Consider the following 27,412-nt stretch of genomic DNA (forward strand, 5'->3'; position numbering starts at 1 on the left):
GACAGCAAGCCAAGAGTAGTCTGCTCTCCCGTCATGGGCCGCTCTGTACCCCGGGAGCTGGGGATCACTGACCTGCGGATGTGCTTCAGCGCGAAGTCCCTCTTGAGGTATTTGATGTTCTCCCTGATGGAGGAGTGAGTGCCGTCCTCCTCGGCCAGGTGCTTCTCCAGCCACTCCACCACCACCTTGTTATTGTCCCACAGGTAGGCCTGCAAGAGCCACCGGGCAGCACTGAGACCAGAGCCCAGCTGCCACCTAACTCTCTGAACAGCACAAACCCCGAGAACGGCGGAATTGTTCAGCTTTACAACAGTAGCTTCCCTACCTACTGTACCTTCCCTCAACATACAGTACCTCTAGATGAACACTTGCCCTGCAGGAAGCATGAGGCAAAGGAACCAGATTGTTCCAGTGTCTTATCAGTTGAAGCAGCTTTCATATTGAATTACACGTATCCCCTTGCTTTTAAGGTTTTTCCGCCTTTATTCCCACTCTAATATTAATATTGATATTCCGGCTCCCCCCCAAACACCAGAATCGTCTTTTCCCCACCTTCACAGCCCCTTCCGTCTCCACAAACCAGCGCCTCAGCATGGACTGGATGTGTCCATCACTCAGCTCACTGTTGGCTTCAAGGATCTCTCTCTTCACCACCTCCTCCAGCAGGAGGCGCCGAAGACGCCAGTAGAAGAAAACCCTCGCGTTCTTCCACTCCAATATGTCCTGAAATGGGAGAAGTCACCTGAGACTTGGCAGGGAAGAAAAAACAAATATACTCCAAGACCATGCTGGCCTCTTGGCCTAAACAAAGACAACAAAGTAAGAGAATAAAGAACAACAGATAAAAAGAAAGCATTCCACTCCACGCATGTGCGGTGCCTAGTCATTAAAACAAGAATATCATGGTACTTCTTAGAGAAAAACAAAGAATCAGTGCTGGCAATTTGTTCTATAAACTTACAAAAAGAACCCTTCTAACTCCAATGGTTTCAGCTCAGAATCAAGTAACGCACACTTCGCTAGCGTCAGAAATTTCTCTTAGAATATGAAAAGAACCAGGGAATTATGAAGGATTTGATCTTACTGTGATGACGCCTTTCTCCTGCATCCTCCCTGGGGTGTCGTGTAGGTCCACAAACTGCACTGCCACCTGGTGGTAGATGGGCAGCAGGAATTCCTCTCGCGCCCTCAGTCTGCTCTCCAGGTCCTTCCTCAGCGTCTCTGACAGCTCTGGTGTTCCTAAATGACAGAGCCTACATCATGAGCCACGAGACTCAGCAGGCTTCCGTGAACTAAAATGACATGGAGCAAGGGAGCACAAACATACACTGCTATATTCCTCTTATAAAAACCTGAGGTTCTGTCACCGTATTGCTGTGGCCTTAGTGTAAATGTGTGGGGAAAAAGACACATCAGAATATCAAATTATATGTTAACTGGAGATTGTTTTGACATTTAAAACAAAAGGAAGCCAAATTTAAGATATCAATACAAGTGAGCCTTTTTGAAGAATTTCCTCAAATCATTTTCAAGGTAAATTTGCAACATTCTAATCAAGTTAAATAGATCACAAAGAGTGTTAAAGATCTCTAATATTACTAAAGAGATGTAAGTAATTTTAAGACCTCAAAATGCATTTAAAATCACTCTGTAAAAATCTGGCTTGTCATAAATCAAAGGTTATATAATGGAACAACAAACGTGTACATCAGGGATCATTACCCCACCAACACTATGATTGAGGACTGTAAGAGACTGGGAGTGGAGTTTGAAGTCTACTTTGTATTTCAGAAGCTCTGCCTCTTGTTAACAGGAATGGTACCACTTAAAAGTAAAGTTCCCCATAACATATTGCAATAATCAAAGCAAATACATCAATTACATTAAACACTCCATCATCAGTAATGCAAGCAAGCCTTTTGTGTTTTTTTTAAGGTTCCTTTATATTTCAAGTCTTGAAGAATGGGTGGGGAAAGTAGCTTTCCTCCAGGCCTGGTTTCTGCCTATGACCTCTAGTTAGACCCCAAACATGAATCCATGAGAACACGGATTAACAGGCCACAGCCATGAGCAGCAGTGTATATGAGCTTGCACTGCAAAATGATGCACACAGGAGTGGACCCAAAGCTACTGCTTTTCTATCAAGATAATGGAATAACAGTTTCTAGCTCGCACTACCAATATTGTATTTACGCAGGCAGAATATGGAGTGTTCTGTACAGTGTTATGCAGTTTACAGCTCTTGCGTGAATATCTGCAAAACCTCGTTTACCTAGCTGCTCTGCAAGACCAGCATACACCGGGTCAATCCTGCGCATGGTTTTCACCAGATCCTTCCTGCGGAATTTGATCTCCACGGTGCCCTCAGCCTCCAACACTCCACCCCTACGCAGGAAGGAGAAAAACATCCTTGTCAGCTTTGATGTACTGATGTGACCACATATGCACACAAGAGAAAAGGTCAGGAGTTCCGAACCTGACCAGAAATGGTGCAAAAGTCGTTTAAAAGCACTCATGTACAACACAGCACAAACATGACTGCCACTTGGGAACAGCCCAACATTGTGATATCATCCCCAGACACCAGGAGGGGAGCCAGGAGAAGGAAGTGTACCTGCTCTCCTTGTCTGCATAGAGTTCCATGTAGAGGGGGTTGATGGTGGGATCGATCACAACCCAGGACCCACCTCTCAGCTCAGCGTGAGGAGGGATATAGACCAGGACGGGCTGGTGAAACTCCCGCAGGCTGTCCACGATGTACGCGCCAAACTTCAGCACCTGGTCGTACATGTCTGAGAGAGAAACATCACAGTTGAACACACCACCACATCATGAAAGAACCGGGAGATGACCGACTTCTCAAAACTGAAATAACTGAACACACCCATATTACTTGACTAAAGAGCAGAAGAATAAGGCATTTTTGTAGCTCACACATTCATTTTGAATGAAATGATTGGCCTCAGAGCAGCTCCGCAACATACCCTTCATTCCTCCAGAGAAGCCTCTCCAGTTGGCGAAGACCATGAGAGGCAAACGCTCGCGGCCGAAGTCACGGATGGCCTGGGCTGTTTTAAAGGCAGAGTCCGGGAACCACACCTGGCCAGCCTGCTGCACCAGCTGGAGGAGACCAGACCGTCAGTTACATCTCAGACATCATGCAACAGTGGAAAAAGCAGTGAATAACCAATAAAACATTAAGAAAGAAGAGAAAAATTTTGCACAGCCTTTTCAAAATCTACGTTTTATAGAAATGAGCCTCACAGCTTGATATAGTATAAAATGTATTTCAAATTTCAAAACCTAATTAAAAATAAAGGCAAGAATTCTCACCTTTCCACCCCATTTCCTAAAAAACTGCTAGTGTTGCTTTTTTCTCCTGATGTAATAAACACCAATCTATGCAAGATGACTGCTGAACACATGTACACGTAGCATTTACACATGCCGGATCCATTATATTTAAGGTGGATGTAATTTAAAGACTTACCTTGGCTTCCGAGTCTGGATTTGCAGGATCTGCGGGTATAGCAAGTTCCACAGTCCTGGTCTCCACTGCAATCACTCCCAGAGGAATCCCTCCTAACCTGCGGGTCCACCAGTCGAACAGCACACAGGGCAGATCAACCCCACGATTAGACTCGGTAGGCTTCCATACAGCTAAAAACCACACTTATCACTTTTCATCTTCACAACACTGATTTTATAAAACCACTCTGGCATGTCAGTCATTTAAATGTCGGCGTGTTTAAAGCAACAAGTTTTGGGGTCTTATCATGGCATCAACCTTTATTTTCTAAAATTCAGAAATCACAAGGCCACATTCTGCCATCAGTGACAAAATGCAGTACCTAGAACGGTTACAGAAAATGGAAAAACTTGAAAAGCTTTTTTGAACTTTTGAAAAGAGTTTTTTTCAATACGGCATTAATGAAACAGAAATAAAACAAAAACTGACACGAAATCTGAGTTGTGAGAATATGCAAAACACACCTGGCTCGGCCCACCACTACAGTCTGTGCCCAGGAGCTCATCACCTCCATGAAGGATCCATGATCAAAGAAGCCACTCTGCCAACTTCCTTTTACAGCTGCAGACAGTCATGGAGATACATGCCAAGAGGAAATGAACTTTGACCTTGCCTGGCTTTGTGCACAATCCAGACAAGAGTTAAGCTTCCATGTTATACAATTACAGTTTGTCACACTATGAAAAATTCTAAAGAGAACAAAACAGCACAGTTAAATGTAGAGAAAAGTAGCATTTGAAAAAAGATAAAAGCCGATCCTCACTTGGATGTGGTCTCCCAACCAGCAGCCAGCGTGGGTCATAAGGGGCTTTGGTAGGGACAAACTCAATCTCTCTCTCCACAGAATCGGTGGGTGGCAGTACTGGCACAGGACTGTGCTTATTCTGAAATGACATGCTGGCATCAAAACCCTTGCAGGTAAATGATGTTCATGAACGTTGACTACCAGATGACAAGGCGGCAGCAGAGTTCTGGTTATGTACTACACCTTTGGCATATAGGAGAGCCACTTCAGGATTGTGAAGACTCCCTCAAAGTCATCTGGAACTGTGGTGTGTGTGACTCCATTGTTGTGCATGATCTGCACTCCCCCGAGCTGGTTGTTCGAGGTATAAACCTCACGGCCAAGCACCTGTAAGAATGCAGCTCATGAGAGGACTGAACTTTACTTAATTGAAATCTTTCCTATCTGAACAAATTAAAACTCATTTAACCTTTTTTTTCCTTCAAAAATAAAGCTCAGATTTTACATTAACATTAGAAGTGTAGATGTTTTTCAGCCATAATCCTTACAAACAACTCACTGGTAACTAACACAATAGTAATATATTGAGAAATTACTCACATATATTAAAAGTCAATTTACAAAACACAAGGGTCCCATCTGAGAAGCTTAATTTGACTATTACAAGTTCTCAATGGATAAATACGAACATCCCAAGGATTTTAGACATTTTTACAAAAATCCATAAATATTAGCATCTTTGTAAGTGATTATTCATGATGGACTGAAATACGCTGAAAACACTATATTAACACTAAATCACATACAGAATGCCTAGTCTTGTGTAAATCAAGAAAAACAGAAAGGAACAAATGTCCCGCTTTTCAAGATAACTTTTGTATGATGAAGGCTGGACTAAATCTCACGTGCTGTTGCTCAGCTTGTCAAGGAAATATGAGCAGAATAGGAAAGCCATATTCTGCAGCTGGTGCAAAGCACGCATCACACATTTTACTCCACCCGGTGTCGATCACACATTCTACTAGCTTGTGACTTTCACTAAAGATCCCCTGTTGATTACGAATGTTAACATAATAAATTTACCCTCATCATGTTGGTTCAATAACATTTCCATACAACTTAAGGAATTGGTTAAGCTGTTAAATCACAATTCTAGTATGCTTTTTAATCATTGTATCATGCTGTTCATACCACTTGCATCTGAGATATCATACAACTGAGACTGAAATATTTTTTTTTCTGTAATTGGAGAGGAAGAAAGCAATCTCTGACATGCAGGTAGCCGAGACAATCAATAACATTAAACCTTGTTAAGGGCGCTGGCTCCTGTGAGGATGATGTGGGAGTTCTCCACTTGGATGACCCGCTGGCCCAACCTGACCAGGTAGGCCCCAATCCCAATGGCACGGCATGTCACCTACAAACACAGGCAGACATGGGCTTGCATTAAGGCTTTTCCCAGCTAAAGTGCATCTTGGATTTGACAGATCTGAATTCTATAATGAATAAATCTTAAGCAATTACTTATCGATCAAAAACTATGCCATAACGGAGGGATACCATCTTGGCTTAAAAATACAGTTGCAGCGATATGCAGTGCGCTTCACACAATTGGCTTTCTTCTTTGCATGCAGCGTGTGCGATACCAGCTGAAGCGGCCCCGCCTCTCACCATGCTGATGGTGACGATCTCATTATAGGCTAAGGAAGACTCCCCCGCAATGGTCCCCGAGCCCCGGAGGTTCTCCACCCCCAGGCCGTCCTCCTTCCCGATGATGTCGGTTATAATGTACCTGAGTGGAGAGGACGGGGACAGCGTGACTGAGCCCGGGGGGGGGCGAGGCAGCAGGAACGGAAGGAGCTGCAGCTGACCTCACCTCTTCGCAGGCTTCACAGCTCCTTGGCTCTCACGGGCCAGCCTTTCCCTTTTGTCTGCCTGGCTCTCCGTGTCCTGTCCCTGAGCCACTGTCCCTGCTCTTTCCTTCCCTGACCATTCACTCCTTTCTCTTGTACTCTTTCCTTTATTGTTTCTCACCCCTGCTTGTGGCTTGTCTTCCCTTAGGCTCTGAACCACTCTTTCATACAGCGAGATACACACCACCTTAACATTTTATTCTACTAGTTCTAAGTGAATACAATACGAACAAAAAGATCATTAATAATGAATTTGAGCCCCAGTTACAATAGTTTGCTTAATTGCGATGCAAATGCGTTAAACGAGACATCTTTCCAGCTCTTGGTTGACAGAAATCATTTTCAGGGGTCAAATACACAGTAGGACACTGACACAACATACAGAAGCATCCAAATGGCTGTGTATTAATCACTGGGTATCATAAACGCTACAGCACATTAAGGCTAGCCATCAGTCCAAAATGGTTAAAATCTATTTTTTTCATATTATAATTTAGTTTGGATTACACTGGCCTGCACTGACCTTGACTATAAATTCCAGCATGTATTCTGTGTGGTAGCACATAAAATGTTATCAACAGAAAATGGGTCTGTGCTCACCTCGATTCTCCACCTTCTTCCACATGTTCACAGTGCACTGAGTTGGTGGAGCTGATTCTGGTGTAGTCTTGGGGAGTCAAGTAAAGGTATTTAAAACCCTACAACACAAACCCCGGCGTCAATGAGAGAGCTTTGCAGAGAAATCAATATAAAAAATAAGGTAAACTCAAGTCAGGTTTTAGGGTTGAGAATCAACTCATAGTCCTTTCTATATTTGAATCTTTGCCTTCTAATGAGTAGCTTTTAATTTTCAGTTTAACAATACAGATATTGCCCCAAATTTGAAAAATTAGAGTAAACATCCGTTCATGACCATTTAAGCTTGATGTAAGCACCTATCTGTACGAGAAAAAAAAAGTACTTTAAACCAGTGCCAAAGATGAGATCTTAACAGTTTCAACTGCTGAAAACATTTGTATAAAAGGAGAGAAGAATATTTTGACAGCTTTCCTAGTTGCATATAACTTCATGTTCTATAATAAACCCCCAGCCTCTGCCCCTGTCGAGATTCTGCACCTTGTAGGGGTCAGCGGGGTCAATCCAGGCCACCTGAAACATGTGCCTTATCTCCTCAGCCAGCCCAATGCGCGCCCCGCTGTTGGCAGAAATGTAGATGCGCGGGATGCCCTCAGCCCGGGCAAGCTCAGAGGCACGCAAGAAGAGCAGATCTTCCTGTGGGCCGAATGACCCAATCATGTAGGTGATGTCATTGCAGATCACGATGATGTCACGCCCCTCAGGGTACTCCGGGGTCTTCATCTTCATTCGGAAAGCCACCATCCCCACCTGTTGGCAGCAGCAGAGGAGAAAATTGCCACCTAACACCCGTTCTGACTTCTTGTGTTGTCTTCATTACGCCATTGCTCTGACTTCCAAAAAGTGTTTTCACTGAAATGTGGTCCTTAGAGTCACTTGAGATGATGGTATAAAACAACATTGTTTGGACATCACTCTGCAGACAGTTCATAGCAGTTAGTGAATTATTAATTACCCACGTACCTCATTTCCTCCAGGAAGCCTGTTCATCTGTACCAGCTGCCCCTGAGGGTCCAGCACAAGCTCTGTACACATCAACACATCTTTTGGATAATCCTTCTCTGAGCCCCAGAGCTTAAATAGAGCCTGGAAAAATGTTTTTGAAATTGATGAACCTGCTCAAAAGATATCCTCAATTCACTGCCCCTTTACTGAAACCCAAAACAGACTTTAATTTCCCCATGAGGGGGGACTCAAGTATTCAATAGTTTCAAAGGCATTGACAAAATCACTCAATTGAGAAACATGAACCACAGAAAACAGAAAAGGCATTTAAGATGAACAACAGGAAGCACTTTTATAGGAGAAAAGGTTTGTGGCAGTCTGAAATAAGCTGCCCAGCCACATTGGCTAGGTTAATACATTGAACACCCAGTCACCTCTCATTTGTAGCTAAATGTCTCCATATAAAAAACAATTAATACATTTCCCATTGATCTAAATGTAAGATCACAATCAGTTTTAATGATAGCACAGCTACAGGATCCTATGACTGAGGTTCCAAAATGTCTGATGAGTCTTACAGGTTTCACAGGTGTGATTTTGGATTTGGCTTCTCATTGCAGTGCAGAATTGACTACAATCATGGAGAGAAGGTGCTCTGTTTCCATTTGCGCTCATTGTGATCTAGCCGACAAACAGAGGTGTACTACCGTACCTGTCGGAACATTTCTGGAAAGTCGTAGACATAGGTGGTTCCCAAAGACTGCGCTTGGAACCGCTTGGACTGCAGTAGATCCTTAGTGACATATGGAGTGTTGATAAGCATGCCATGAAGAGGACCCTGCTTATCCCCATAGGACTGGAACATGATCTGTACAGGAAACACAGATGGATGAGAGTTATTGGACAACAAGATATAGAAACTTGAAGATATTGAAAATTGTGCATTCTGAATGTTGGTCATCTGTGGTTTTGAACCAAATGCCAAACTCCTTCAGATTTGAGCACCACATATTAGACATGATTCATCATGATAGCATATATATGATAGCATACATATGTAGTCCTTATCTTCATATATCTAAAAAAACAAGCTTTTATCATCTTCAACACAGTAATTCCACACTGGTATGCTTCGGGGGAGGGAAGACTGTTTTAGAGATGTCCGGTGAGAATCCCACAGATGGTATCTCAGTACCACTGGCTCCTCAGGCAATCGCAGACCCCAGATGTCTGAACCTGCAGTTCCTCTCAGATTGAGCAAGATGACTATTGCAACAACACATAGGGTTTCAGTAGGTTAAAACCAACTGTCTCACTACAGTGCAGCTATCAGACACATAGTGCATCCTTTTTAAAAATATCCAGGCGAATCTCTCATGTACCTTACAAAACGTTTTCAGAGCCACTATTTTTCAAAACGTTATGATCACGTGTTGATAACCATGCTCCACTGGGCTGTGGCTGATGAGCACAGTACCTGGCTGCTGTGAGGGTCCGTGACTTCCTTATACAGGCTGATGTCCAGGTAGTAGCCCGACTCGTTGGTGAGGAAGAGCCGGATGGGGATGGCCTTGCCAGTGGGCGTCAATCTGATGTTGATCTTCACCTCCGCTTGCAGCACGCGCAGCTTCCACAACCGGCTGCCATAGCGCATCACCATGCTGCGGACAGACTCTTCAATCTGCAGGTTACAGCACGGGGTGAGTCAGTGCTGCCAGGCAAAGCTGGAAACATGTTACAAACATAATGAAGTTTCATTTCCTCGAAGATTCAGGTACCTTTCAGCTGTACCTTCTCAATTTACTTTATACTAGACCCTATACAATGTGGCATCAGGTAGCAATTCCAAAAACAAGTTTAAGCACTCATCACCTTGTTTTGCTTCCGAGTAAGAGCTTTGCATCTTTTTGGCCTGGAAGAAACTACCTGGGGACTTATGATTCTGGATGGCTTTGACCAAGTCAACGCAGGGGACTTGATCTAGGAACACAGCTGGAGATTTTGTTTAGGGCCATTTCATATCCAACTAAGCACACATTTCTTTACACGGGGGATTGGGGGAGTCAGGAACTGACTTCCAGAGACACGTGTCTGAAGCACTGTGAGGGTTGAAAATTCTTTTATACATTCCCCCCCAAAAATTGAACTATATCCTGAATGGTTCAAATTAAAAAAAGGGTAGAGGCTAAGCCCCAACCCCAAAAGCCTCGGCACGCAGACAGCTGGGCAGCCTGACCTTCGAGGGGTCCATGATGACGGTGGGGACGAAGTTCAGGAAGATGTGGTTGCAGTCGGTGCGCACTGTGGTGTTGCTGAAGGCCACCTCCAGCTCGTCCATGGCCTCCAGCAGCAGGCGCTCTCCCTCATTCTGCAGGTACTCAAAAGATGCCTCCTGAGAGAGGAAAGCAGGGCACAGTAAGAGATACAGTACTTTTCTCTTTGGTCAGGGAATGGTCAACAGTGTAGCTGCTGCATTGCAATCCTGCATATTCTCTAAATCTGCCATTCAACTGATCTTCTGTGTGTCAATCAACCACTGGCATACCAGTCTGCCTGTCTGCTTCACACACTGACAGCCAGGCAGGGTAGTCTAACACAACACATTGACCAACTCCGCCACTATGAGGTGGTTCAATGTTTTATGCAACAGTTATACAAATTTAGCACAATCACGAAAGATCAATTTAATCGGTTTACAAAACCCACATATTTTAAGCATACATGTATAGAGTGATCAGTTTCATTTCACGCCCAGCATAGTTTTCAGTTTTCCCTCCTGCTTGTTCCTTGTAAAACATTTGGTAAGGACGGTTTAAAAGTTCTTAAAGTTTCCATTCCAGGCAGAGGAGAATTAGCGAACGTTAGCAAGACGTGAGCTACATGCCCGAGACACAAAAAGGCTGATTTGAAAAGTGGAACCCAGAGAGTTTACCTTGGTGATGAGATCAGAATGCCTTATAATAGCCCGCACAAAGAAGCGGTAGTCTGTGACCTCTGCCCCCTGTTCCACACGGGCAGCCCCCAGGTAGAGGTGCATCTTGTGGTTGGCACAAGGAATGGCAGTCAGGTCAAAATTCCTCATGCGGTTCAGCTCCAGTTGGAATGCCAGGGCAGGCTCCAGGTTGCGGTAAATACGGTCTTCTTGGAACTGCAAACGGCAAAGAGAAACTGCAGGCACACCATAACGGGCTTACCAATAATCCCACTATGACAGTGACAAGATTACTGCAGCAGTGTGACAGACTAACACTGCTGGCTGTAAACCACATTCATGCATTGCAAGCAACAAGGCTGAAATACCTCCTAATGCACATTATTCACTATATAATCACAATCACTTGGGAAATTTGCACCGTAGTTAACCTTTTACCTGATCTCTTGCCCTGAAGGTGAAGAACTTGGGGAATTCTCTCTGTAATACACAAAACAAGTGAAATGCTTACTGGATTTGAACATACGGTATTTAATATTGCTCCAGTTTTAGAGAAAGTCTCCTGTTAAGGGGAAGACAAAAGTAAAATGTAAAAATTTAGCAAACTTTTATTTTAAACAGGCATTTATCCTGTAGATTTCAAGATTTTATGCGAACAGTTTGCAGTTTTGTAAACTCTTAACTCCTTTAGGGGGTTAATTAATTTCAAATGAAATAAGAGATTGGCTTCACTCACCTTCTGTGCAACTAAAAATGTGATTCTTCTTATTCCATATTCAAAGAAGATGGTTTTCTGAAAGAAAAAAAGTTTCAAATTAAGGTGTGCTTTACATTTACTGCCAAGTCATATACTTTTGACTTTTCATTTTTAGTGAAAAATATAATCCAACATCACAATCTGCCACTTCCATCCCATTTTTTTAATAACAGGCATTTTATGTGGGGGGAAAAAAATAAATAAATTTGAAAATATCTATGCAGAGTACAACATACATAGATGTATATATTTTGGGGTTAGATATGCTCATAAAACTTGCATTTATTATCAGACTACTTCCACAATTAAGTGAGAATCACCATGCAGATCTCAGAGTACTATCCTGCTAGAATAGGGGCTACAGTAAATGCCGACAGTCTTACCTTGGACTGGGCATAAGAGCTGAAGGCTGCAACCAAGGCATCATGGTCCTCTGTATCTGCGGACCTGATAGAAACGTTGATGATATGGATTGGGTTTTCCCTCATACTCTGCTGGTGAAAAGAAGCAGAGGATCAATCGTTGCAGAATTCTAGACTATGAAGGGGGACACACTTCACCTGCATGGCACCCAGACCCTCACCTTGCCGTTCTCTTCGTCATAGAGGGTAGACCGTGCCTCTGTAAACAGAGGGCTCTCCAGCACGGGGTCAGCGAAGCATGAGATCACCTCGTCAAAGTTCCTAAAAAGAAAAACCTCCACCAATCAATACAAAAATGAGCCAGACACTAAATACAAGGATGCACAGTTCAGGTCTTGCAAGGGTGTAGCCTGCGGACTACAGATTAACAGCAGCTCTAGATTCAGGGGGTATTTGGGGAAGATAAAGACAAGATCACTTTATTTGTCTTTTTCGCAGACCCCAGCTTGCTCTCCATGAGACACACAGACAGGGAGAGAGAAGCTGGGGGTCAGAGAACAGGGTCAGCCATTTGTACGGCGCCCCTGGAGCAGCTGGGGTTAAGGGCCTTGCTCAGGGGCCCAATGGAGTAGGATTCCTCTGCCGGCCGCAGGATTCAAACCAGCAACCTTCCAGCCACAGGCACAGATCCTGAGCCACAGAGCCACCACACCCCCCTCAAAAGTGGATGTGGTGATAAATCAAAATCAGAAAACACTGCAGCACTAAAAGGCTAGGGTTTTTTGCGCCTTTAATTTAACTGAATTGCCAGTACATACATGTACTTTTCACTGAAAACTACAGCAGCAAAAAAAGAGTTTCTAAAGGCCTCTCCAACAGATTTGATGTGTCTTAATGTATGAGAACTGTATAACCGAGAGCCTGGGTCACCCAGCATGGCTCACATATTCTATTCTAAGAGTTACAACCTCCCAAAAACCACGTGCTTTGCAGAATTTATCCTTGCTGATGGTCTCTTACCTCTCAAAGTCTTCAAAGCACTGGAAGGCAACCATTGCCCCCATTCTCTGGCATGGTGGAGAAAGACCCCCTTCCATGAAGAGGTCACTACCCTGCCGGTTCATCTCGAACTGGCCAGCGCTCACAGGGAGAGACATCCTGCCAGAAGAGAAGACACCCTAATGGGGAACAGCAGCCATTGGGAAGGAGTGGAAGCTGAGTCTTTAAAACACCTGGACAGAGAGGTCCGTGACTTTGTGTGTGGGCATGTGCACCTTTATACACATCCAGGAGCGTTCCCACAAAGAAAATGGTGGAAAAAAATGGAAGGTACTTTTTTCATCCCCACCTGAGGGAGCCTATACGCTTAGTGAAGCCAATTTCCTCAGGCTTTCGTACCTCAGTACACAGAAAGAGAAAATAAAAATGCACAGCAGGTTGTCAGAAAGAGGCGATGTCTTGAAAAGGTCTTCCCAATAAAAATGAACGAAGACTTTACGTATAACCCAGTTACCAATGGAAAAAAATAAGAAAAAGGCGTCATGGAACAGTACATATATAGGCATGCTGTATACAAATAAGCTAGGATAATCGGAAAAGTGCAATTACAAGTGCCACAAGCATAAGAAGCTTTACTCTACCTGTTCAGAGTAGGGCTGCTTCCTCTGTAATAAGATCAATATGTATACATTAGCAGGGGATTTGGATTTTTACTGCAATGCACTGCAGTATTGGCATTAAGTTAAAGTTTAATTGGTTTTACTGTACATAGTACCTAGTCCACTAGTACAGGGGTTATGTTCAATGTGTTCAGGCTACAAGTATGTTAAAACATTAAAACTGGCACCATGGCAGAGTAGAGGCTTCTTACATAATGAACACACAAGACAGACAAAGGTTGATCATTTTTTAAATAACTTTAAAATGCACAGTGATTGCAAGACTGACAAACAGGTAAGAAGTTACTGTCAAATTTCTGACTTAAAACTATTTAAAGAAATGAGACTGTAAATTCCATGTGTTAATTCTTTAAGGACTTGGACAAGACTTCCAAAAGCAAATCCCCCAGTCATTAACCGTGTTTAGCAAAAGCCGTATTTTGATTTATAAATGCTTCAATAAGGCATAATTGATTGAGAAAGTGTAAAGAATGACATTTCTAAACTCTCTTTTAAAGAATGAAAACATTTTGTTATCTAATGCTCTTTAGTACTTAACCTCATTCTTTCCAACAACACAAGGAAAAGATGACATCCCCAACTTCAACCTCAAAAACCTACCTGTTGGGATGAGATGAAGGCAGCATGAACTGGAAGTCAACTGCACAGGTCCCGTCCTGCAGCTGGTGATGCTGAAGGCTGTTCAGCTCGTACGCAATGTAAGCCCTCCGCACATAAACCTAAAAAAGAAATGACAAAACATCTCAATTGCAAGAAAACAAACATGAATTGGCAAGACCAAAAGAGAAGTACTTAAAACACTGGCCACCAATATGTAATCAAAGTGCCTGCAATAACTGATAAGACTGCTCTCATGCCCCTTTGATGTTTCCTCACATCCTTTCACCTGCAAGATAAAATGGAAAAGGCATCTAACAGACTGTCAGCAGACTTACCTCCAAGGCTGCCATGCACACCACCCGGTTTGAATGGTAAAAGAAGTTGGGCAGAACATCAAAAATGGAGGTTTCAGACAGGATAAGTTTCTGCTTGGAGAGAAAGGTGGAAAGGCTTTATAATTAGCTACAGTAAAATGTATCTGGCTATCACCTGGTGTGAATCACACAACAAAAAAAAAAGGTTTGACTTCTACAGGGAATGTGGAACAGAGCAGGACAGCCCCACAGAGTCTGATAAACAGGTTCACGAGGTGGAACAGAACCTCAATATTTAAAGTCTGTCTATCCTGATTTTTTCTATGGGGTGCCTGAAATTGTATTTAGGATGCAAAATGTAAGAAGGATAAGGAATGGGGGGTAGGAGAAGTATTGTGTTAATAGATAGAAAAATATCAAAATTCAGCCACTCAACTTGCCTTGAGGTTTTCTGGGCAGAACTGGTGTCCATACATATTGATGGCTGACAGAAATATGGATTCCACTTGGTTGTGTCTCAGCTCATAGGATGGCAGGTGGGATGCTATCAAAGCCTGAGAATTAAAAATGACCAATTCATTACAGTTTTGTGATAGACTGTTACTTTGTTTTTGCCCATCCTACTACTATGAAGTCAGATTTGCGCCTTTAATTTAAATGAAGTCAGTTCTTCAGATTTGATCACCACATATCACACAATGTAATTTATTAAGTTTATCCAGTCATCAGAATTTCTAGACTTATTCTTGCATTTGTAACCACTTATAGAGCTGTGTACTTAACAGGAGCAACCTCAGTGACTTACACTGGAAGACAGCAGTACTCTACCTGGGCCCAGAACCCACAAACGTCCAGTTATGAGTCCAGAAACCCCACTATTCCACACTGCTGTGTCCTGCCAGTTCAGATCCACCTAACAAAAGTTCTGCCCTTGCCAACATTCAATATAAAGTTAGGTAGGAAAAAAAACTGCAAACGAACTCTTCAGAAAAAGCACAGACTGGAGCTTCTGCACCAGGAAGTTGATGTCTAAGCAGTGCCCAGTGCCTCACCTGTCTGGCTCGCAGGGCGACCTTGGAGTTCTCAGTTTTGCTGAGCTGCGTGAGCTCATTCAAAATGACCATCAGCTCATCGGCTAGAGTGGGGTCCCTTCCACACAGCTGATCCTGGTGTAGAGAGAAATGAAAGGTGCAGGAGGGGTCTACCAGCCAGTTTTGGAACATATATTCAGTACTACAAAATCAAAATCTCCAAAGTCAAATCAAAAGTCTGACAAGCAGCATGTTGTTGCAACTGTTCATTTCATGTAAGAGAAAAAGTATTGATTATTCCATAGGCATTATCACATTCTCCACTGAACAGCTTTAAAAGGCTAATGTCTTTTACACTCAAAGGAATTCGCACATAAGGGAATAAAACTGTAGGCAAATGTTTATTTTTGAACTACAGCACTGCAAGTAAATACAGAAGCTTGAAAACTTACAATCAGCATAGTTACAAGGATGTTCTTCTTGGAGACTTGAGCATGAGAGAAGATGCACTCAAGCACAGGAGTCATGTCAGGCTTGTAATGCTCCCTCAGATTGATCACACATTTGTCGTAGTGATCTGAGAACAGAAGCATGTGTGAGAACAACGTGCAAGTTCAATTTCCTGAATCAAAGACATCTACAATACAGCTTTTAATCTACCCCTTTTCCATTATTATATATAGATTTTAACTTGAAATACTGAGTGAAGTGATCATAGTTTCCCTATTTCTGCAGGGTTAAGAATGCTTACCTTGCTGAAACTGCATCTCCACCTGCAGGTACCTCCGCAGCAGGTCCAACACTACAGATTTCATGTAACCCCGAATGCCACTACGATATCTGGGGAAAAACAGACAAACAATGACGTACGCTGGTAAAAGTGCTGCTTTTCATCATCAACGGGGAATATCTACAGATAAAAACACTCACCTCTGCACTAGCTGCACAATACTCTGTGTATTCATGAAGAAGACCTCTCGATCAGCCTTTCTCTGTAGTGTGGCTGCATGGCTGTCCAGGACATTGGCTATCTGAAAGGGAGCACTGGTCCTTTACAGCACTGTCATGTTATCGCATTTAAATAGGTCTTAATCCCAACAAATTTCTCAACTATTGAACATAAATTGAGGATATTTTCTTTAACCCCCAGGCTGGACTATCTAGACCCTATTATCAATTTTATTGAGACTTTTTTGAATGAGCTGAGAACTTGCGTCTGAGAGCACATGCTACAGTTCATATTAGCCGAACACTAACCCGCTGGCTGGGGAACTGGCAGAGAACTGAGGTGATATTGCTGGCATACTGGGCCATGACTTTACGGATGGCTTTATCCACGGAGACAGGAATCCGGCCAGCGACACTGGTCATGATCTCCTGCAGCTCCAGAAGAGGCAGTGAGGGATCTCGCAGGGTCTTCATTAGCTTCCCAACCCACTCCTTGACCTAACAAAGAGGGAGAGTCCTTTTCACTTCTTGCTCTGCCATAACCCAGAATGCAAGATCCGTTCATGTTTAATAGCAAGTACAATACAATCTCATGTGACATTCGGTGTTTTTTATGAATTTTTTAGCCGGCACTTCTTTGGGAAGGAGGCTGGACAGTGCAATAAGGTTTGTAGAGAAGGACAGGGATTTGAATTACCCACCTAGGGCTGAATGTGCTTTTTACACCTACACATCAACTTTACTGCCTCTTCTTAAAATGCAAAATTTGAAATATGAAGGCAATCTTTATACCTTGGTACTGAAATAAGGCTCTGGGAGGCAGTACCCATCCATGACCTTCACCAGGTTCTCCAGCACACTGTGAAAGATCTGGTGGAGCTTCTCTCCAGTGATGGGCAGGGGCTGCTGTGGCAGCAGGGATGCTGTATTTAGCTCAACCTGCAGCCGCAAGAGAAGGCAAAGAAACAGCTTAGTCCATCTGCCTGAGTGTGGGGCACAAAATAACTACCCACAGACAGAAGCACAATTATAAGACTGCATTAGCATTTCACTTAAAGCAGATAAACAATCTTCACCATACATGATGTGGTTATTTAACTGAAGGCTAGTGAGGATGAAGGAGGCATTCTGCTTATAATTTATATCCGAAGAATTGGCTCCATTTCTTATGTCATGGACGTAGCTGTCAGCTGAATGCCCAATATGTAGCTCAGCCAATGTACTGTCCACCATAAAGGCCTGATGAACCTACCGGGTGGAGGCTGGTGGGATTATCCAGCTCCAGGCGAGCGACTACACAGCCGGACTCCAGCACGGCCCCTGGCCTCTTCACATAGCGGACACAGCCCGACTCCTGCACGTTGAGAGTCATCACCATCTTCATCACCTAGACACACCCAGGCCACGTCAGTCTATACACCAAAGTAAGCTAAATTCATTCTCGCTTGTATGAGCTGTGATAAGACGAACCAAGCCTAGGTTTGAGATATAGAGCCTAGAATTCACAATCAAGCTCAGGAAAAAAGCAGAGATATAATTTATTGTGTAGTATACATGGTTCCTAGAAAGCAAGTAACATTACATCCAGGTGTAGCCGTCAAAAGGCAGAGGATCAGGGAATTTACACAAGCCCCAACACATTTAAAAATCGCAAGTTGTGAAAACTAATGAAAAGCAGCATTGTATACCTCAATTTCTGCATAGCAGCTGCCAGCAGAGATATGGCCCCCATCCTCAACCAAGTACTGTAGCAGTTTACCAGTAGAAGGTGATCTTAGAATTGTGGGATCCTTCTCCTTTTCAAACACACAGGTTTTATTGCCAATTGTGATTCGGTACCTTCAAAATAAATATTTTATTAGAATACATGATCTAATTTTAACATGACAGACTGCTCAAATTATGTTCATTTTCACGAGAGTTTCATACTACTATTTATTAGCAAGACCTATACCCAATACAGACAATGTCAGCTAGGAAAACAGCTGCTGCAGACAGACTCACTTTTCAATCTCTTCTTTCATGTATGTGGTGTAGCTGCTGCCATTATAGGAAAGCAGGAGCCCTCCATCACTCAGTCTGTGAACATCAACCTCAATATGGGAGCCATTCATGATGATCACATATGTAGTTGGGGACTGGCGTGCCACCTGCAAGAGACATGGTTAGACACAGCCTAAGGAAAAGTTTCTGCAACTCAACAGCAAAATGACTTGCTCATCTGTTTTTCAGTTAACCTCTGCAGACAAACTGTAAAGCAGCAATTTTCTCAAGCTATTCTAGAAATAAGGAATATGGTAAAGTGATGTGTGCCCTGTGTTTTGCTATGGTTTTTCAAATTAGTTTCTCTATAGTCTTTCATTTACATTGTTTTCTGGATTGTCCCTAGGTTTATGGATCATGTGGGGTTAGAGAAAAGGTTTCACATGCATAGTACAAACTATGGAGAGAGTATACTCCTGGAAGACACTGATTTCAACAGAATAAAATGAAGACTGCTTAAATGGTTCATACCTTGAGACAATACTTCACTCCTTCATAGATCAAATCCACACCTACTGCGTTAAGCAGGCTGTCTGCAGGCAAGACCTGGCCCCTGTGGGGACATCAACAGTGGTATCAAGTCTGCTGATGACATCTGACAGGTTGTGACTATTCCTCCGCTTTCCAGAAACAAATCTTGCCGTTGTTGCCTTGCCAAATAATTTAAGAAACTGTATTACGGCGACACAGCTGAGACTGATGAGATTAAGGTCTTGCTCACCTCTCAAGTGAGTGCAGGAACTCAGACATACTCTTCCTGAAACCAGCATCTGCCACATGCAGTGACCCACACACAACACCCAGCACAGTGTCTGGCCTCTCCGCCTGAAACATCAAAAGCACATAACAGTGGTTATCACACAAATAAAAACAATGTTCAGGAATGACTCTGTACTAACTGTATATATTTACCTATTGTCAATACAATTCTGCAGAGTACAAATACTTTTGTTCAGGTTTCCACATCTACCATCCTTCATAACCTTTACTTCATATTTTGTAAAAAATATATCAGAGGCAAGAAACGAAGCCTGACTAATTACCACAACAGTACCTAACCTTAACTGAAATTTAACCTCAATTCTAACGAGCAGGGGATTAATTCATTCTTTAGCAGTAATTATCATAGAGCCCTTTAATACGTGACTGCATGAGTTTGCTGACCCCCAACTAAGGTCCAGAGACATCACAGATTTACACAAGGTCTCACCTGCACCTTCTCTGCAATGAGATGATCAAGCCACCCTGTGTCAATGTCATTGTTCCTGAAGCTCTCAGTCTCCAGGAGCTTGATCAGATACTCCACTGTGGTTCTGAAATCCCCACGGATGGACAGCTCCTTCATAGCCACTACCATATTCCTGGAACAAAATTTATTACAGACCAATGGAAGAAATCCTACACCCTTTTCTTTCAAGCTGAGTAACTACAAATTCCAGCCTCATAATTGTCACAGACATTTTAGAGATTAGATGACGAGAAAACAGCTTGTTCATGATGTCCAACAGTTGGCAAACTTTTAATATTGTCTCGAAATGTGTCTGTTATTCAAACCAATGACAGAATACCGTGATATCTGCGATACAGGAAGTCGATAAGAGGTGAGTGACAAAAGTTAATAAAAGCTAACAGCAACACTTACGAAATGGCTTCCTCTCGGTTCTCTCCCCAGGAGAAGCAGTGGCCAAACTGAGAATCGGCAAATTCATGCAGACCTCCTGCTGCCCCCACACTGAAATATCCCCAAACATTCTTATTGCTGCGAAAATTCAGCTCCTGGACCGTCCCCGAGCTTGGCTTGAAACCCTTGTGAAGATCAAAACCAAAAAAATCAAGACAGCAGATTAGAAGTTACATGAGCTTTACTTGCAGCTCCTCAAGTGCACCTCCAGCCTGGGACTTCAGATACAGCATTAACTGCCTTGCTAGAACAAAGTTTGGAGTTTTTTATGAGCTTGGTATTGAATTAACTCATTTTAAAATTCAAAGAAATTAAAAAAAAAACCTAAAAGATAATGGTTATTTACTGTATACTTTTAACAGTGTTGAAAAGTACTAAATTAGAAAATACAAAGAAAAAAGGTCTTTATCTAAAGGACTGGGGAAAGACAGTAATGTCAACAGCCCCGCTGTTCTTCACAAGTGGATGCCAATTCTTAACTGGACAGTACACCAACTTTCAAACACAGGAGGCTATGCAAACATTAGCACACTCTACACTGGGAAATAATGGAATACTGCTTACATGGGGCCTTAGTAATTAGGATTCAGAGACCATTATAGAATCCTTTAAAAGGAAACATTTCCACTGAATATTTAGTTAATGTAGCATCTGTGAGAAGCTGACCATCATATCAGGTTGCAATGAAATATTAAATCCACTTAATTTGAATCACTGCTACTAAAAAAAAATCCCCAAAACACTTAGACTAAAAATGTCTACTACATTGAACATTTACTACAAAGCTGTACATGTAAAAAAGTCTACTTATTTTATTTTAAGGGTTAAGAGAGCCTTTTACTGTGCTTTAAAGTCCTCCCCCGTTCAGTCCCATACCTCATCAGGGTTTTCGCTGGTGATTCGGGCAGCAATGACATGACCCCGGGGGCTGGGAGGACTGGAAGGAGCCTGAAAATTGATGGGCGAGTCTCCCCAGGGTGTTTCCCCGTACAGAACTCTGATATCCTTGAGCCTGTGGAGGGGGATTCCCATTGCAATCTGCAGTAGGTAATGAAAAGCATATTTACAGCATCCTCCGTTACAAATTGCAATTACAATTACAGATTTACACCTATGTTCTATTCAGTGGAAATTTCCCAAATCCCTTTCCCCAAAACTCTTCATATCGTTTTTACACTTTGCAATTTCTAACGACGAGACATATACAGTAAGTGTATCAGCCAGCACAATCTGTAATTTGTTTATAACCACAGGGTTGAAGGTGTACTTAGCTACACCATGGTGGATTTTTATCAGTGTTACATTAGAAAACATTTAGTATTTCACTAATGACAGACGGGGAGTGATTTTTTCCTTCTGATAAAGAAAACAGGTCTTGCAGTATTCCTAATACTGAATTTCACCTGGAGCTGAGCTGCAGGCAAGTTGACATCTGCTATCATTTCAGTGCAGGGATGTTCCACTTGCAGACGAGGGTTGAGCTCCAGAAAATGGAAGCTGCCATCTTCAGAGTAGAGGTACTCCACTGTCCCAGCACTCACATAGCCCACCATCTTAGCCAACCGCACAGCACACTGCCAGACAAGGGTACACCGTCAGCCCTACTGAAACAGGATAAAGTCAACTATGGCTTACGATATTCCCTTAAGAAAATGGCTTAACACCTGTCGTCGCAAGAGATGCCGATTTAAAATGCTGCTTTAATTACCCTTCCCAGAAAAGGGAGAAAAACCTAAGCCGCACAGCAGATTAGATGCAAGTAAATGATCAGCTTTGTCAGGAACAAATCCAAGTGTGCAGACTGACCCACACAGTCCCCTACCTGTTCCATGTACTCAAAGACTGATGGAGCTGCTATGGTCGCTGGGGCCTCCTCAATAATCTTCTGATGCCTCCTCTGGATTGAGCAGTCACGCCCAAAAAGGGAAATGGCGTTGCCGTACTGATCCGCCAGGATCTGAACCTCCAGGTGCCGAGCGTGCTCTGCTAACTGCATCACAAAAGTGGGAGAGCCAGGAACCTCTGCTTGCACCTGCAGACACAATTAAAAAACAGAGAAGATCGGTGCTTAATTCAGCTCTTTATCGACAGACACCCCATCTACAGTACATCCATCCAGATACTGCACATATTTGTTTAGGACCTAAGTCTATACCCACACTTTTACGATGATGACCACCTGCCAAACAGGTTAATACAGACATGGAGGAGTCTTTTTTTCCCCAATGAGTATAATTAGGAAAACCTACACGAAAGAATAACGGGTACCTCTAAATTGCAAAATACTTTCTGATACCGAGGTTTTTCGAACCCCTAAGGAAGATGTGGTCTCACTTACCTGCCTGAAAAAGCTGGGAAAGTCCTCTGCACTGTCCACCTTCCTGATGCCCTTTCCTCCTCCTCCTTCCGAAGCTTTGATGACCACAGGATAACCTATTTTTGCTGCACTCTATAAAGGACAAACAATAATTTCAGAAGATAGATGCTCTTCTCCCATTATTTTTCCAAAATTGACCAAGTTAAGTCCAGTACTTAACTGGACTTGGAGCCTTCTTATACATCAGTGAAATTCACTACATTGTGCAGAAATAAATTAATCCTTTTCAACTGCCTGATGAAAGGCTGGAATAACATTTTAGAAGAGTAAACTTTCATGATTGTATATCTCTCAAGAACGTTTTTGACCTCTGCAGGGCTACTCAATCTCTGTCATCCTATCCTGTGCTACTGTACATTATTCCAAAAGACAGTGGGATTTCTATGGGAATGCAGCAGGGAGAGTTACCGCTAGTCCTTCATCTACATCCCGGACACAGCCCTGCGAGTAGAGCTCCGAGGACACGCTGATCACATGGCCTAGCCGCTGGTCTTCTTCTGCCCACTGCACTCTCAGTCCTGCAGGGGTCAGAGCAGAGCGAGATCTTTGCCATTCTTGAACTGTTATTGATACGTTTTCCACAAAGCTGACAAGGCAACGCCAGCGCATCATTAAAGAAGACCACTGCTTTTGCATATTTTTTCACATGCAAATGACAGCCATTGTTTCTAGTCATTCCATAACGGGATGTAATAAAAACATATTGGTTTGGTGTATACGCAGAATGACAAAGCATGGCACACACTACCTGTTCCACTCCAAGGCAGAATGGGAATGTCTGCACTCTGGGCCACTATGGAAGAAGCCACCTTGTCTCCTAATGCCCACATGGCCTTGCTGGAAGGACCTGATATTTAGAAAAACCATGTAAAACACAATAACTCCCTTTTCCTTCAAAGAACACATCCATGAAATATGATTTTTATACAGTAGTTCTGTCGCACATAAGAAAAGTAAAAGCCAGTGCTGCGCCAACATATTAAAGCCAGCTAGCATTAATAGGATAGCAAAGAGAGGTGAGCAACCAATACATTGAACCTTACCTAAAAAGCTTATTCCATTTTTCTGCAGCAGCTCTGGGAGTTTGGGATTTTCAGAAGCATGACCCCAACCAGCCCACACAGCCTACAGAGGGAGTTACACCATCATGTCTCACTCAAAGGTCCAGCACATAACATAACAGGGCATAACATTTTAAAAACGTTGAACAGCTTTACAATGCTCTATTATGCAAATCCCAAATGCTCTATTATGCTATTAGGTGAGCAATTGAATTTCATCACTTATCATAAATGTCAAATCAGACACCTGCACAGGGATTCTCTTGGCAATGTCCACAATCAGCTCTACATTGGCATAGTTGTTATTGTTGGGTCCACCAGGAACTGGAACATAATGGTCTGCCATTTTGATATACTCTGGGAAAGAGAGGAAAGGAATTATCATGCAGTTAAAATCTACAGTTAAGCACAGTATTATCATTTATAGCAATTGATAAGAACTAGTTTAGGCACTCCCCATTGGTAATAAAAGTTAGTGACAAACTCATATGAACAGATCAGTACAAGGATGTCATATTCCAAGTGCTCTGAAGTCATAGTTTACACACAGTGGGTCCTCTTTGTCTCTCGATCGGGACGTCTCACACCGAGAGCTTCCCCAATTTCAGAGCAAGCCGACCGTACCTGCGTTGGCCTTGAGGTCCTCAGGCGTAACCATGACAACAAAGCGGATCGCCCTCTCGTTTCGGAACATCTCGTACGACCATCTCCGGATGGAGCGCATGCACTTGACAGCTGCAATGCCATTGTTGGCAATCAGGACCTGCGGGGGCAAGCCGAGCGAGATGCGGGGGAGAATAGGATAAATGCGCAAGAATGGCAGAAACAGTCATTTTAACACCTGTCCCTTCCAGTAATCATCCTCCCTGTGAGCCAGCGTTGAGCGTTAAGGCCACTGGGGAAGGCATGTGGAGTGACTCCTTGAACTGAGAGGGAGCAGACGGGAGAATCTGTTGATAGCTACAGCGTGGCAAGGTGTGCCCTGCGTTACGATTCTGGTGTGCGCTGAGAGAACACGCGAAGAAAGAGGGCTGACCTTCTCGATAACACGGTTGCCACCGAAGCGAGTGACGAACTCAGCAGGGGAGGCCACTGTGAAATCCCGGTGAAGGTCCAGTCTCTTGTGGTCTCTGCCCTTTTTCATCAAGTGCAGGCCGGACATGCTGGGCCTAGAAGACAGCAGAATGGTCCACTATAACAGACAGCAGAACCATCTGAACAAGACCTGTTCTCCTCTAAAAGCTTTCTTACATCAATGATCACTGCATAGACTAAACACTTGATATTGTGCGTTGATATCGCACTGTAAAAGAACAGTTTGTTCCCTTCTATTGCCAAGAACTGCTGAGGACGCACATAATTTATGAAATACCCACCAGATAGGAATTTCACAAAGTTACTTATTACTAAGAATAATACAAAAATGCAACAAAACTGGAAGTGATTATAAATTTGAAAGGCACTTAATAGAATCAGTGCTGAAATCAGAAACAATGATGCATTAAATTGCTTTCAAATATCACTCAGAGCTTTTGAAGTTGATTGAGCCTATCCCCTGCTGTAAAAAATACATTTGAAAGTCATTAACAACTGCAGTACAAGGCTGGTCCTTGTAGATCCACTTTTCCCCATCAAACAAGTGTCAATCAACAGTATTAAATATTTTTATTGTCAGTCAGACAGTATACAGTCTGACAAATGTTGCAGAGTTAAGAATCCTATTTCTGTTACCTGACACCATGTTCCCCTTTCATTAACTTCTCTGTCTGACCTGCTTTTAAAGTTCACCAGACCGTATCAGCACTGCAGAGGTAAACTTATCAAAATCAAACCCTGGAGGTAGTTAACTCTTTCGCTGGATTGACTGACCACCCAAGGGAAAAACAAGGCACAGGCACATAAACACACAACAGTATATGGAAAAGCTTCTTTTTAACAAGCTCATAATTCCTTCACAGACAGATATACCCGGTGCATAAAAACAGTACAGAAAAAGGCCATTTCATTAGGCTTAGTTCTTTTTTGCACCTCCCCCACACACACAATCCCTGCACAAAATTCAAAAGGATTACCCAAGAGACCCAAAGAGGATTTACACATAAAACTGAAAAGTAATCAAAGGGAACTTTAATAACAGTTCAAAAAGTCTCGGAAACTATTCTCATAAACGACGTTTTTCTGAATGTAGAAGGTAAGACTGTTCTAAATGTTGAAATCAGGAGAAACTGAGTCAGTAAGTCAACTATTCTTGACACCCAATGCACATCAGGGGTTAACAGAAAGTGAAGTGCTGTTACTTTTAATTGCTCGCTCAAAAAAGGGCAAAAGAACCGATCACGTGACTCCACAAGACATAAACAGAACCTTCTTCAACAAAACACCATCAAGGAAATAAAGTACATCTCTGATACATTTATAGTTTTACTATAAAAGTACTTAAGCTATACTTTTTTCTTGCAATTAATTACATTACTGAAGGATTGATTAAATGTATTGCAAAATTTAACATTTATTTGTTTCTTTACCACCAATGCAGACTGATGCATCTCTCAACTCAGAATTCACAAATGCTACATATTGTATGCAGATATTTCCTTGCAATATATACAATTTAAATTTAGCTCTGCATTGAATATCCAATAGTCTTTCTTTTAAATGAACATTGCTGACCACATACCAGGCAGCTTATGCCCTTCAGTAACAAAGATGGCAAAAGCTGCTACAACAAAATATAAGGCAGAGGGATTTAATGGCCTTTATCTCAGTTCATTAAAGATTTTTTTTTTATTGAATATTTAGCCCCTGGGATTTATTGCTGATCTGCCTGTGGAATCGTCCTGAAGCCAAGGACAGCATTTTTCCAGGTCTAACTGCCAAAACCCAACAATTGACTCACAACACATCATGATACCAGACGATCTCTGAAGTACAACAGATGAGGGGTCGGTATCTCAGTGTTAATATTAGCTTTTTCATGAAGACACTGTGTATTTTAACATTCTTCAAAGGTCTTACTTTCAAGCATATACATGGTCACAACAGAAGGATCATTCATAAGGGAATATATATGGAAACAAAAATATAATTACAAGAATATTCGGGGTTCGTGTCATAAACAACTAGAGTAAAATTGAACTTTGTTGGGCAGGAACTTGGAAACAAAGCTAAGCAGTAACACTTCCTGGGTAAGTAAAAAAAAAAGTGCTAAATATTATTGCCATCCTTACAAACATGCTTACAGATTTCTATACAGACTATGAGAACTATAACTGGTATTTCATACAGTATCTACTAACTCATACAGCAGATGACAAGGTAGGGGCTGTTGTGCATCAATGATATAAACATTTAGTCTTATCACAGCACAAGCAGCACTTTCATGCAACTTAAAAAAAGCTTCCTTTTTTACCACATGCTAGATAACCCGATAGTCACATTCAAGACAACAAACATTATCTGCAAATGTTTTTGCCTTGAAATAAAGCAAAATCCAAAGATCTACATGAACATTTAAACTGAACAAGCTAGAATTTTTTTTTAGCTCTCTTAAAACTTCTGTGTCCTTGCAAAGTAAGCATTCACAAGGAACAAAAACAATGAAAAAATACTTGGGAAAAAAATGGCTGCGGTAGGAAAGACATTTATCCTGTAAGATGTTTATTTTAGTCACAAAGTGCTGTTAGTCTTGAAGATGCTTTTATTGTGCAAACACTACTGGAAACAAATAGCCTCCTGTTACAGATCAGATAAAAGACAGATGCAGCTGAGAAACAGCCTGTGTAAAACTCTGGCTTTGCATTCACAAGACCTCTAGGACTCCCCTGTAACCAGGCTCTTAAAATGTGTAACTAGAACTTCT

The 27,412-nt window shown here is 42.4% G+C and overlaps 1 protein-coding gene across 11 annotated transcripts in view; it reads right to left on the reverse strand.

Annotated features, from left to right (window-relative positions):
- The window catches only part of acacb (acetyl-CoA carboxylase beta), a 36,663-nt gene that overhangs the window by 2,054 nt on the left and 7,197 nt on the right, over window positions 1-27,412 (reverse strand). For 5 of the 11 annotated variants that reach the window (XM_088618622.1, XM_088618623.1, XM_088618633.1 and 2 more), the window contains 52 exons: window positions 24,590-24,722; window positions 24,178-24,316; window positions 23,801-23,910; window positions 23,536-23,617; window positions 23,241-23,339; window positions 22,901-23,010; window positions 22,454-22,564; window positions 21,938-22,147; window positions 21,519-21,689; window positions 20,992-21,153; window positions 20,077-20,240; window positions 19,645-19,795; window positions 19,156-19,259; window positions 18,906-18,987; window positions 18,396-18,541; window positions 18,080-18,230; window positions 17,644-17,778; window positions 17,184-17,330; window positions 16,701-16,889; window positions 16,374-16,474; window positions 16,195-16,283; window positions 15,896-16,020; window positions 15,465-15,578; window positions 14,853-14,966; window positions 14,434-14,523; window positions 14,099-14,217; window positions 13,460-13,483; window positions 12,840-12,977; window positions 12,041-12,140; window positions 11,841-11,951; window positions 11,437-11,493; window positions 11,139-11,180; window positions 10,701-10,916; window positions 10,005-10,160; window positions 9,246-9,449; window positions 8,481-8,636; window positions 7,787-7,909; window positions 7,304-7,573; window positions 6,788-6,885; window positions 6,151-6,348; window positions 5,946-6,066; window positions 5,581-5,691; window positions 4,518-4,661; window positions 4,293-4,413; window positions 3,994-4,090; window positions 3,491-3,587; window positions 2,985-3,120; window positions 2,615-2,792; window positions 2,273-2,385; window positions 1,085-1,239; window positions 553-723; window positions 73-209 (listed from right to left, as the gene is read on the reverse strand). In XM_088618622.1, coding sequence (XP_088474748.1) covers window positions 73-209; window positions 553-723; window positions 1,085-1,239; window positions 2,273-2,385; window positions 2,615-2,792; window positions 2,985-3,120; window positions 3,491-3,587; window positions 3,994-4,090; window positions 4,293-4,413; window positions 4,518-4,661; window positions 5,581-5,691; window positions 5,946-6,066; window positions 6,151-6,348; window positions 6,788-6,885; window positions 7,304-7,573; window positions 7,787-7,909; window positions 8,481-8,636; window positions 9,246-9,449; window positions 10,005-10,160; window positions 10,701-10,916; window positions 11,139-11,180; window positions 11,437-11,493; window positions 11,841-11,951; window positions 12,041-12,140; window positions 12,840-12,977; window positions 13,460-13,483; window positions 14,099-14,217; window positions 14,434-14,523; window positions 14,853-14,966; window positions 15,465-15,578; window positions 15,896-16,020; window positions 16,195-16,283; window positions 16,374-16,474; window positions 16,701-16,889; window positions 17,184-17,330; window positions 17,644-17,778; window positions 18,080-18,230; window positions 18,396-18,541; window positions 18,906-18,987; window positions 19,156-19,259; window positions 19,645-19,795; window positions 20,077-20,240; window positions 20,992-21,153; window positions 21,519-21,689; window positions 21,938-22,147; window positions 22,454-22,564; window positions 22,901-23,010; window positions 23,241-23,339; window positions 23,536-23,617; window positions 23,801-23,910; window positions 24,178-24,316; window positions 24,590-24,722 — 6,822 coding nt within the window. The remainder of the gene's footprint in view (window positions 1-72; window positions 210-552; window positions 724-1,084; window positions 1,240-2,272; window positions 2,386-2,614; window positions 2,793-2,984; window positions 3,121-3,490; window positions 3,588-3,993; window positions 4,091-4,292; window positions 4,414-4,517; window positions 4,662-5,580; window positions 5,692-5,945; window positions 6,067-6,150; window positions 6,349-6,787; window positions 6,886-7,303; window positions 7,574-7,786; window positions 7,910-8,480; window positions 8,637-9,245; window positions 9,450-10,004; window positions 10,161-10,700; window positions 10,917-11,138; window positions 11,181-11,436; window positions 11,494-11,840; window positions 11,952-12,040; window positions 12,141-12,839; window positions 12,978-13,459; window positions 13,484-14,098; window positions 14,218-14,433; window positions 14,524-14,852; window positions 14,967-15,464; window positions 15,579-15,895; window positions 16,021-16,194; window positions 16,284-16,373; window positions 16,475-16,700; window positions 16,890-17,183; window positions 17,331-17,643; window positions 17,779-18,079; window positions 18,231-18,395; window positions 18,542-18,905; window positions 18,988-19,155; window positions 19,260-19,644; window positions 19,796-20,076; window positions 20,241-20,991; window positions 21,154-21,518; window positions 21,690-21,937; window positions 22,148-22,453; window positions 22,565-22,900; window positions 23,011-23,240; window positions 23,340-23,535; window positions 23,618-23,800; window positions 23,911-24,177; window positions 24,317-24,589; window positions 24,723-27,412) is intronic. The other 6 variants (XM_088618624.1, XM_088618626.1, XM_088618625.1 and 3 more) reach the window with 6 other exon arrangements.

This window comes from Lepisosteus platostomus, chromosome 24 (assembly GCF_059453375.1).
Source record: "Lepisosteus platostomus isolate fLepPlt1 chromosome 24, fLepPlt1.hap1, whole genome shotgun sequence".
Classification (NCBI taxonomy): domain Eukaryota; kingdom Metazoa; phylum Chordata; class Actinopteri; order Semionotiformes; family Lepisosteidae; genus Lepisosteus; species Lepisosteus platostomus.